Genomic DNA, 10887 nt, shown 5'->3' on the forward strand with positions numbered 1-10887 from the left:
CACGCACACACACACACACACACACACACTCAAACCTGTTCATCTCTTTCTGCACAAGAATGATGATAGGCCTTGTCTGCGCTGCGGATATAAAGCCGTTTCATGCTACTTTAACTGCCATAGCTCAGTGCTATGGAACTCTATGGAATTCAAGCATCCACGGTTGGAAAATATTTTATATAAAATGTACACATTCCCAAAAGCAAACCTTGATTTTGCCCTTTTAATATAAGGAACACTGTCTTACTACACCATTGTATATAATGGGACTTGAGCATCCACGGATTTTGGTATCCATGGGTCCTATTTTCCAAACGTGGATGCTTGAAGTCCATAGAAGTCCATAGCACTGAGCCATGGCAGCTGAAGTGGTGTGAAAATGGTTTTATCCCTACAGTGCAGACAAGGCCTGTGACCATGTTGTGTCAAAAAGAGATGAACAGGTTAGAAAGAGAATGATAGATAGGAAGGAAGGAAGGTTTGGAAAGAAAGGTATGTATCCTATGCCTTGATACATATTCATCGGCAGGAGATTCTCCAGGACCTGAGATTGCATCCACAGTGCTATACTAATGCAATTTGACACTGCTTTAACTGGAACCAAACACCAGCCGACACCAAGGGCCCACTGTATTTAAATTCACTTTTGTATTGCCATCAATTCACATGAGCCCCGTTCTTGCTGCAGTCGTGTTAATGGAAGAAAACGATTGCATACCAGTTTGGGAGTATTCATTATTGCATATCTCCAGAGTATTTTATTTATGTCAAAGATGTATATCCTGGATTTCTCCCACAATGGGATTCAATAGCGCAAGTGAGGCTGTTTCTGGCATTGATGGTCCCTCAACCTCACCCTCCTGCCCTATTCTCTGCCCACCATGCCTTTGGGTTGTTTAAATTTAGTTTTTAACACACTTCTGGAGTTATGCTAATATAATTTAAGTCAAATAAAGAGGAGGATTTTTAAAAAATATTAAGGAAAACAGACTGCTTAGGAATAGCAAGGGAGGAACTGTGGGAAAGATGGAGATGCTTGACAAAATGTCATGGGAGTGACATTTTGCACCTGAGGATGAATGACACATCAGTACAATTGGGAGCTTATTGACAAGTTTTCCCCATCCATGAAAAGGGATGCTCTCACAACGTCCCATAGCAAAGCAGCGACAACACACAATGACGCATCATAAGTATTGCCAGGGGTGCTATTCTCTAGCTTTCATTGCTGTTTTCAAAGCCTCATGCGATGATCTCCGATGTTTACCGTTCATCTTAAGGATTATAATGTCGATATTATTGGACACCTTTATATGTTTACTTCTTTCATTCATCTGAAAGATTTCTCTCTCTCTTCTTTTAGGCAATTCCAGGGATTCCGAAGGATGGAGCCATGGAATGGTAAAGCGGTATCAATGCGCTAGATATTATGGAGTGTGGAAGAGATTTTCTGGGATAAAAATGCACCCTTTAAGTGTCATCTTTCCCTTGGGAAAATGAGCAGAACAAAACAATAGATGTATTTCTCCAAGCAAAATCCATCTTGACCAGAGTGCCCAATCTCTCTCTTCCATCCTATCCAGCCAAGAGACTGAAACACTAAGTCCCCGGCTCCGCTTTTATGGTCCCGGTGAATAGAGGCATGCAGAAAGTGACTGCCTTTTAATGGATGGAGGTGAGCCGAGTGCTTGTGGGGTTAATGGCCAGTGTAATATTATTGCAGCTCATTTGGAGTGCTAACATATTGGAGCTATTGATTTTTCCTGCACGGAAACCAAAGAGAGGGCCCAGAATCCTCTCATAGGGATGGCGCGGCAGCCCCAAGCCCAGACGCACCTTTGCTGCCGCCTCCAAGCCAGTGGGTTGATAAGAGAGGAGTGAGCTGGGCAGAAAGGCGAGCAGAGCTTTCATTTTATGAGAACATCCTAGCCAAGAGAAGAGGCTGCCCAAAAGAACCATATGCCCAGACATATGCTCCGTCGCCCGGCGTTGCGCTGTCCAAACTCGATTAGTTAAGAGGAACTGTGACGTGTCATGAAGCTCTGCTCTGGGCTGTACAACAAACTCCAACTCCCAGAATTCCATAGCCTTGAGCCAGGGCAGTTAAAGCGGTGCCAAACCAGGTTATTTCTCCAATGTGAACGCAGACCCAGATCCCACATAGGAAGCTTCCTCAGCCCTACCTGGAAAGACTGAGGTCTGAAGCCAGGATATTCTGCATGCAACACAGGTGCTCTGCCACTGAACCAATAGTTGGTACAGATTCTTCATTAAACAAGCTCAGATATTTCACTCCTCTTTCTTTTCTCTTTTGCTACAATAAAATCTTTTATCACTTAAAGTAGCACATATTATCACCTACATTCCATACACTAAACATAAGTAACACCAAAGTACATAAGAAAAGAACACATCAAAAATGGCACAATGCATTAAACATAAACGTAAGTAACACCTACATAAATAATGAAAAAAACACATCGAAAATGACATAATACATTAAACCTATAATATCTCAAAATATATTAATGGTTGCCACTACAGTCAGTGATATATAGGAATTACAATTTGTGAGTCACATTAGTCCCCCCCAAAATAATGATTCTGTATGGTTTGGTATGGAAGGAGGTCCAGGGGGGTGATGCCATGAGTTAATGCGCCGGATGACCCCAATCCTAGTGATGCCACTGCATCTACACTGCAGAAACCATGCAGTTGGGCACCACTTGTCATGCTACACAATCCTGGGTTTTATCCTTTTGTGAGACATCAGAATGCTTTGGCAGAGAAGGTGAACGACCTTATAAAGTTACAAATCCCAGGATACTGTAGGATGGAGCTACAACACTGTAAAGTGGTGTTGAACTGCATTATTTCTACAGTGCAGATGCACCCTTAACTGAGTGCAAACTACTTTTTTCACTTTGAATTCAGTTTGCAGTAAGCTGAGTACAAAGAGGAAAAGTGGGAGCAAGCAGAGAAACCAGTGCATTTCCAAAGCAGCTGAACAAGCGGGATGACAGAAGATCAAGCCAGACAGTTGGAAGATGTGCTGTTTATGGGGGCGTTTGCAAACCGTAAAGATCCTAATGTTGCGTTCCTAGCTCTTTCCACCTTCCATACCCCTAGTGTCTCAAAACCTACCTTTACCTGTTTCCCTATCTGTCCTGCAAGGAGGCAGAGGCAACAAGCCACAGAGTGACGTCAGGAGAGCAGATTGAAGGGGCGATGCCTGGCTTGGCTTATCAGTTGCTGCTGTGTATCTAAACATGTTTGTCGAGCCAGCAAATGGGTTAGATAGCTGCTATTGAGGCAGGAGGGCTGCCAGTGTGAATGTTTGGCGAAGGCTAAGTGCTCCCATGTGTGGGCTGGGCTGCCCATCATTTTGGGCAAAGGGCATTGGAGAAGAGAGTCTGGGTGGGCATCGTGGCACCATCTCCAAGGAGAAGAAAAGCAATGGCTTCTTCCAATCTATTGCTGTCATGCACCTTCCAGTTGTTTCTGACTTATGGCGACACTAAGGTGGACCTATCATAGGGTTTTCTTGGCCAGATTCGTTCAGAGCTGGTTTGCCATTGATCTTATCCTGAGGCTGAGAGCGTGTGACACCAATGGAATCTCCAAAGGACAGGATTTTTAAAACCCAGCACCTTTCTAGAAGTTGAACCAGAGTTTGGAAAAGTTAATACCTTCCGACATTTCATAGATTAAAACCTGGGACATCTGTTGGCTGAGGTGGACATCTCACTTTGTTTGATGCATACCCTCCAACATACAGATGAAAGCTGGGTCATGTGTGTCCAAGCAACATCAAATGATGAAGGACAGGCAAGCTTTGGTTGAACATACATAGAATCATAGAATTTGAGGAGACCCCCCCAAGTGGCATCCAGTCCAGCTCCATTATATTATGCAGGAACACACAATCCAAGCACCCCCAACAGATGGACATCTAGCCTCTGCTTAAAAACCTCCAAAGAAGGAGACGCTATCATCCTTCGATGTAATTTATTCTACTTTAGAAGAGCTCTTACCATCAGGAAGTTGTTCCGAATGTTTAGGTGGAATCTTGTAGTTTGAATCCCTTGTTCAGTGTCCTCCGGAGCAGCAGAAAAACAAGCTTGCTCCATCCATAATATGACATCCCTTCAAATATTTGAACATGGTCGTCATGTCATCTCTTAAACCTCTCTTATCTTTCAAAGATATAGCCATGTTAGTCTGTAGAATCGTAAACTTGGATTATGGTTATATTGATGGGTTTTCCCTGAAGTCTTATTGACATGATTTGGTCAGGCTTTGCATTATATCCTTGGACTGTTTTTGCTGCATCCCTCCACACTATAAATGCCGCCCCATTTCTTCTTAAGATTTTCATGTCCTGAGTAAAACACTGTGTAATTATCTGATCGGAAACATTTCACTCCTGTCCGCTTTAGCTCACTCAATCCAAGTATCGCCATGTTTACATGTTCTATTTCATGTTTTACTATGTCTAGCTTCCCCTCGATTCATGCTTCTCACATTCCATGTCCCTATAATATGTGCTGTGCATTTTAGGATTTTCCTTTCATCTCAGAGCACATCGGCAGCCGAACATCCTTTTGGCTTGAATCCAGTTGCAAACTTAGCCACAGTGCTACTCCTAGTCATCCTCTGCTCTTTCCCAGTAGCTGACTGAATGCCTTCCTACTTGGGAGTGTCATCTTCTGGCACTATCTCTTGTCTCATTTTAGATTTTCTCATTATAGAGTTTTTGTGGTGAAATATATTCAAAAGGGGATTACCATGCCTCCTTCGGCGCAGTACTAGCAAGCGTTAGTTATGGTGCCACTGCCATTGTCTCTAAGAGACCCTCTGCCACTACTGCTGCTGCCCAGTAGCAGTTGGGCACATTTAGTCTGGCTCTTCAGCAAAAGCATGCCTGACATGGGAGACCCTACCAGCAGCATTGCTGCCATCAGCATAGCCTTTTGCTTCACAGGAGCATGCAACTCCACCATCATGGAAAGGTAGTGTCATTGGTGGGTCAGTTTTATTAAGTTGTGCATGCCACAGAAAGCCATTCCAACTGTCTAATTTGTCTATGGACTAGCTCTGATGGGTCACATCCACTATCTATGTTGGAAAATAGGAGAGAAAGACCATGTGTAGCATTTAAGGCTCAAGAGTTGCTTGTTTTGTAACTCCGTACACTGCTTTGTACACCGTGGGATGCGGTGACTTCGTGGTTAAAATGCCAGTTCTGATAATCAGCAGATTGGGAGGTTGGCAGTTTAAGGCCCGAGTGCCACATGATGGGGTGAGTTCCTGTCACTAGTCCCAACTTCTGCCAACCTAGCAGTTTGAAAGCATGCGATAAATAGGTACCACTTTTCAGTGGGAAGGTAACAGCATATTCAGTGCAGTCATGCTGGCCACATGGCCACCAGAGCAGTCCATGGACAACACTGGCTCTTTGGCATAGAAACGGAGATGAGCACCACCTCCTACAGTTGGTTATGGCTAGGCATTCATGTCAAGAGACTACCTTTACCTTTACACTGCTTTGAAGGCTTTTTGTTCCAAGCGAGCATATAAATATATAAAAATGCAGCATGACAGAGATCAAAACTTGTACTATGCCTTCTTATGCTCTCACGGGACTTGAACCACTTTTTCCTGGCAAAGGCATCCCATTCGACTGTGTTTCCTATTTATTCTGCTTTTCCATCCAGATGCTGAAGGTGGCGTTCGTGTTCTTGAGCACTGGAGGACCAAACTGCCCAACTGTAGCACTGCAGGTCAAATCAATGTGTGCACTTAAGACAGTGTCCAAAAAGAGGGGAAGGCATCATCAAAAAAGAGGACTGGCCAACACACAGATTTGTTCAAAACGTGCATATGCTAATTTTATATTATACACACAAATGGGTAATTTGAATAGGAACACAATAGTTGGAGACTGCAATAAGGCGGCCGTTGTGTCGGCTACTCAATCTGTTATCCAGATGCGAACTGTTGATCCCTGGAACTTTGCCAGCCGTGCTGACTGTGGATTATGGGACCTGGAGTCCACAAATGAAACTTTTTTTGATCCTCAGCTTTCATCAGGACTATGGAGAATAAAGAAATATTGCGCTGCCCTGCTGTTCAGCACCACCTCTGTGCCCTAGAGGCTGCTACTTACATGGCCCAAATAAATACATGTATTAAAATGCGCATGAGAATAAATGCCATTGACATTGCTGCGCATTTGGAACAGACAGAGCAATTTTTAAGCAAGTCCACTGAGAAATATCTCATACCGAATTTAAGCAAAAATACTCTGGAGTCTGATATATGGCTACTCAGAAGTAAGCCTTACTGCGGGTGCATCTACACTGTAGAAATAATGCTGGTTAAGTGCTGTAGCACCATCCTATGGAATCCTGGGTTTGGTAGTTTTGCAAGGTCTTTAGCCTTCTTTGCTAAAGAGTGCTGGTGCCTCACAAAACTACAAATCCCAGGATTCTGTAGGATGGGACAACGGTAGTTAAAGTGGTGTTGAATTACATTATTTCTACAGTGTAGATGCACCTACAGTTTAGTGGGATTTACTCCCAGGTATGTGGCTAGGTAGTTTCAGTCCAACCTAAAGATCCTGGCTTGGCCACGAAAGCGGTAGAACCAGTGAGGTGTAGTGGTTTAAGTGCTGGACTAAGAATCTGGAAATCATAGTTCGAATCCCCACTTAGCCAAGGAAAACCACTGGGTTCCCTTGGGCAGGTCACAATCTCTCAGCCTCAGAGAATGGCAATGGCAAAATACCTCTGAAGAAACTTGCCAAGAAAACCCCATGATAGGCTCACCTTAGGGTTGCCATAAGTCGGAAACAACTTGAGAGCACACAACAACAACAACAACAAAGGATTGCAATCCATTGGGCGCACTGTCTGAGGATCCATGGGAGTTGTAGTCCTACAAAGTAACTTTCCTGACCTCTGACTGCAAACTCTCTGTTTCAGAAGAAGAAAAGATAGCCTTTGCAAGTGGATAACGTTCTACGTATTACTTAAGAACATGTTTTGTGTAATAAATAAGAATCCATTACCTCTCAAATACAAATGTAATTTGGCAATATTATGGTATAATTGCATTATTGACCTTGCAGTATATGTGTGTGTGTGTATTAGAGCTATCCCCTACCAACTGAAATAGAAAATCTGTATATTCCAAAGGACCAGAATGGAGCATTTCTATGTACAGGAGCTTTGAATGGCAAGACCTCACTCGGTAGCCAGCCAGCCGCTCTCCACTTCTGGCCTGGCACCTATTATTTGCACATGAGTTGTTGAAGAAGCATTAACTTTCTTCTGGAGATGATGCCTACTCCTGAAGTCAAAATACCATGAAATTTAATTTTACGCCTATTTGACAAGGCTTGATTTAGTCTCCAAATCAACGCAGGAGATAAGAGTCCTCTGTCAACCTGTGTCCGGGGCAGCTTGGCAGCTGGAGCGGCAGACCTAATAGGGAGAATCAGCAGGAATAACACTCCAGAATCCCCCAGGAACTCCGCCATTAAGGTGAGCCCTATCTCCTGTCCTTGCTGGCTCCTTGTCTACGGTGTTCTCTGGTTGCTGGGCACTAAAGCAAACCCGAGTTTTGTTGACCGAGTCTACGATTACAATACAGCCACCAAATATTTGCTAGCCCCTAGTTTCACAGATCCACTATAAATACTTCAGCCCCAGGTGGAAGGGTTGAGAGTTGGCAGAGAAGGAATCAGGGGGTCTAACCAGCGGCGGACAGGTAAGAGGGGGTCACCTCCTGGCAAATGGGGGGGGGGGGGAGGAACACATGCTCAGAGTCTCCAACTGGGAGCCATTGTGTCTATGTTTATGCAGCGAATTGGAGCAATGGAGTGGATGGGACCACTTCCTTTTCCTTCCAGGATGTTCACATGCATACCGTATGCACCTGATTAAGGTTTTTTGGGGGGCTGCCAAATAGCCCACTTAATCTGGGGGGAGTCATTCAGATGTCCCTTTTATAAGCGCGACAATGCGAATCATCTCACCGCATGCATTCCGGTTTTGTTATTCACACTATGGAACCACGTCGATGCGCATTTCTGCGACTTCCATTGCTCACACATGCAAGCATTCGAATAAAGATGGAGTTGATGACGCAAATGCATTCAGAACCCCTTTTGGGGCATGCAACATTTTATCCTGGGTCAATTCGGATCCATTTGCATTGGTTATTCACACTACCAATGATAAGGATATTTTTAAAAAACTTGGAGAAAAGACCAATATTGATTATTCTGGATTAAGTGGGTTTTTCGCAGCCTGCCCCAACTTAATTGGGTGCATTCGGGATGCGTGTGAACAACAGAGATTTAACCCAGATTCATCCTGGATTATTTTCACAGTGTGACTAACCCGCAGGATAATCAATATTGGGGTTTTCCCTGAGTCTTTTTAAAAAGATCCACATCATCAGTTGTATAACTAACTGATGCAAACAGATCCGAATAGACCTGGGATAAAATGCGGCATGCCTTGAATGTGTTCCAAATGCATTCGCATAGTGGCCTCCATCTTTATTTGCGATGCTGGCATGTGTGAACAACCGAACTTGCAGAGATGCCACATAGATGCGATTCCATGGTGTGAATAACAAACCCAGAATGCGTGAGTGACATGATTCGTATCATTGTACATATATATTCTATAGGTTATTCAGACGGTGAAAAAAATCCAGGATGAATGTGGGATGAATTTCTGTTGCTCACATACATTTTGAACACATCCAGTAAAGTTTGCCAAAAAAACCATTTAACTTGGGATAATCGATTGGGTGTTTTCCTGAGTTTTTAAAAAAGATGTGCGTTGTCAGCAGTGTGAATAAGCGATGCGAATAGATAGTACATTACATTTCTGGACAACAACTTCTAGATTGCCCTTGGTACAAGCCAGGCTACTGCACAGGCGCAGAATAACCCATTTGTGTGATTTGGAGAGACCATGAAGAAGAGGTAACTTTTCTAAATTCTCACCTGTTAGCATCTGAACTGTTGCACAAGGCAGTTTGGCACAACACAATGCTTCTCCGCATCTTGCTTTTAGTGTACTTTATTTTGTGACTGGTTATTGGAAAGTAAACACAAACGTACTTTGCAAGTGCAATTGCTGAGGCACATATCTCTGAGAAAATCCTGCCATAGGAGTCAAAACAGAATGATCACAAGGAATACACATTCCCCTGAACATCTAAGGTGACTCTCATTTTCACCCATGTTTCAGCTTCTTACAGTCAATGATGACTGTAAAAATGGCTTCCTTGTGCATCTAACAATTTGTCCTTCCATCTGTGGTTTAGGCTAAAGATTCAAGCACAAAACAGTTCCAAGGGCGAAAATGGCTGCCGGCGTCATCCAAAGCCTCAGCAAGTTCAGGCTCTCAGCAGCCTTCCAGCATTCGTTCCTCTCTGCCGCTGACTGCCAGGAGATGATATTCCAAGATTTATCAGAGGAGGAAGAAATAGAGGAAGAAGAGGAGGAGGAAGGAGAGGAAGAAGAAGAAGAAGAAGAAAGGGAAGCTGTGGAAATGATGGATAATTCTGCAGGCCATAGTCCTGGTGGAAAGGAAGAGGATTTGGTGGCCGAATCCAGTTTGAGCGGCACGGAAATGCCAGGGCAGCTCCTTCGCTTCGCCGAGCGCATCAGCGATGACATCCAAAGGTATTTCGGCAGAAAAAGCAAAGAGGAAGGCTCCGATGCTTGCAACATCTACGAGGACTGCTGCTCCCCGCAACTATCTGGGCAGGTCTTGTATTACACTGACTTGGTCAGGATTTCTCATGGCAGGGAGTTGGAGGAAGAAGAAGAAGGACCTTCTGCCTCCCCGAAGCCTCCAGAGCAGGTAGATGGGGAGCTGCAGAGATCTTTCTGCAGCAAGGATGAGGCTGAGAAGTTGGGACCCTTGGCCGAGCTCTTTGAGTATGGCTTGCGCAGGTGCACCAAGCAGCCGTTTCCCTCTGGCAACAAGAAATTGAGGCTGAAGTATGGCCACGTCCCTCCGATGCACAGCCGAAAGCTGCCTCCATCGTTTTGGAAGGAGCCATCTCTCAGCCCCATATGCATGCTCAATGGCAATCCTCCAGATTTTAGTGACCTTCTGGCCAACTGGACCTCCGAAACTTGCCAGGAAGATCTTAATGCCAGCCGAGAGCATACCAGTGAAGGTAACCAACAGGTGACTGACGCGGATCACTTTGGTGGTCTATGAGAGTCGGGAATGCTTTTGCACCTTCTGCCCTATCTGGGGTTTAGGAGTCACTCTTCTCTCCTCAGTTTGTATATTTGTAAATAAAGATTTCGGAGGAAATGTCTGTCTCCTCAAGTTCTTTCCCCAGACAAAGATCCTGACCCTGTAAGGATGTTGGCAAGGAGCAATGATAATAAAATAATTAGGGTAGGAAGAGATCCTTGGGTCTGCCAAGTCTCAAAGTATATACTCGAAGGATATGATAGCATAGCATAGCATAGCATAGCATAGCATAGTCTCTTCCCTCCTCAGTTTCCAAGTATAGACAGGCCTGCAGTGGATAGATTTATTTAGGGTTTCATTGGCAATAGCAACTCACCCTTAAAATCCTGGGAACACCTAAAAGCAACACCAGCCTTCTCTATTCTCTCCACCTAGGCACTGCTTTTAATTTTTTTGAATGCCCAGGTGGGAGTGCCATCTGGGACTGAGCTTTAAAGGATCTGAATAAGACATTTGTACAGCTGACCCCCGGAACTTACGGGGGATCCATTCCGCCCCCTGCCACGAGTTCCAAAACTCACACATATTCAAGCTCCATAAAGTTGAATGGGGTGCATGCATGCAGGGCGCATGCCACAGGCACGCACCC

The 10887-nt window shown here is 44.4% G+C and overlaps 1 protein-coding gene across 1 annotated transcript; it reads left to right on the forward strand.

The window, feature by feature from the left end:
• The first annotated feature begins 1646 nt into the window (after positions 1-1646).
• On the forward strand, positions 1647-10256 carry LOC149306322 (protein PERCC1-like). Its single transcript, XM_089539550.1, has 2 exons — positions 1647-1675; positions 9349-10256. The coding sequence occupies exon 2, from the start codon at positions 9387-9389 to the stop codon at positions 10254-10256; it is 870 nt and encodes a 289-aa protein (XP_089395676.1). The 5' UTR covers positions 1647-1675; positions 9349-9386.
• Positions 10257-10887: the final 631 nt, after the last annotated feature.

This window comes from Sceloporus occidentalis, unplaced genomic scaffold (genome assembly GCF_023333645.1).
Source record: "Sceloporus occidentalis isolate IW3139 unplaced genomic scaffold, rSceOcc1.0.p SCAF_10, whole genome shotgun sequence".
Lineage (NCBI taxonomy): Eukaryota > Metazoa > Chordata > Lepidosauria > Squamata > Phrynosomatidae > Sceloporus > Sceloporus occidentalis.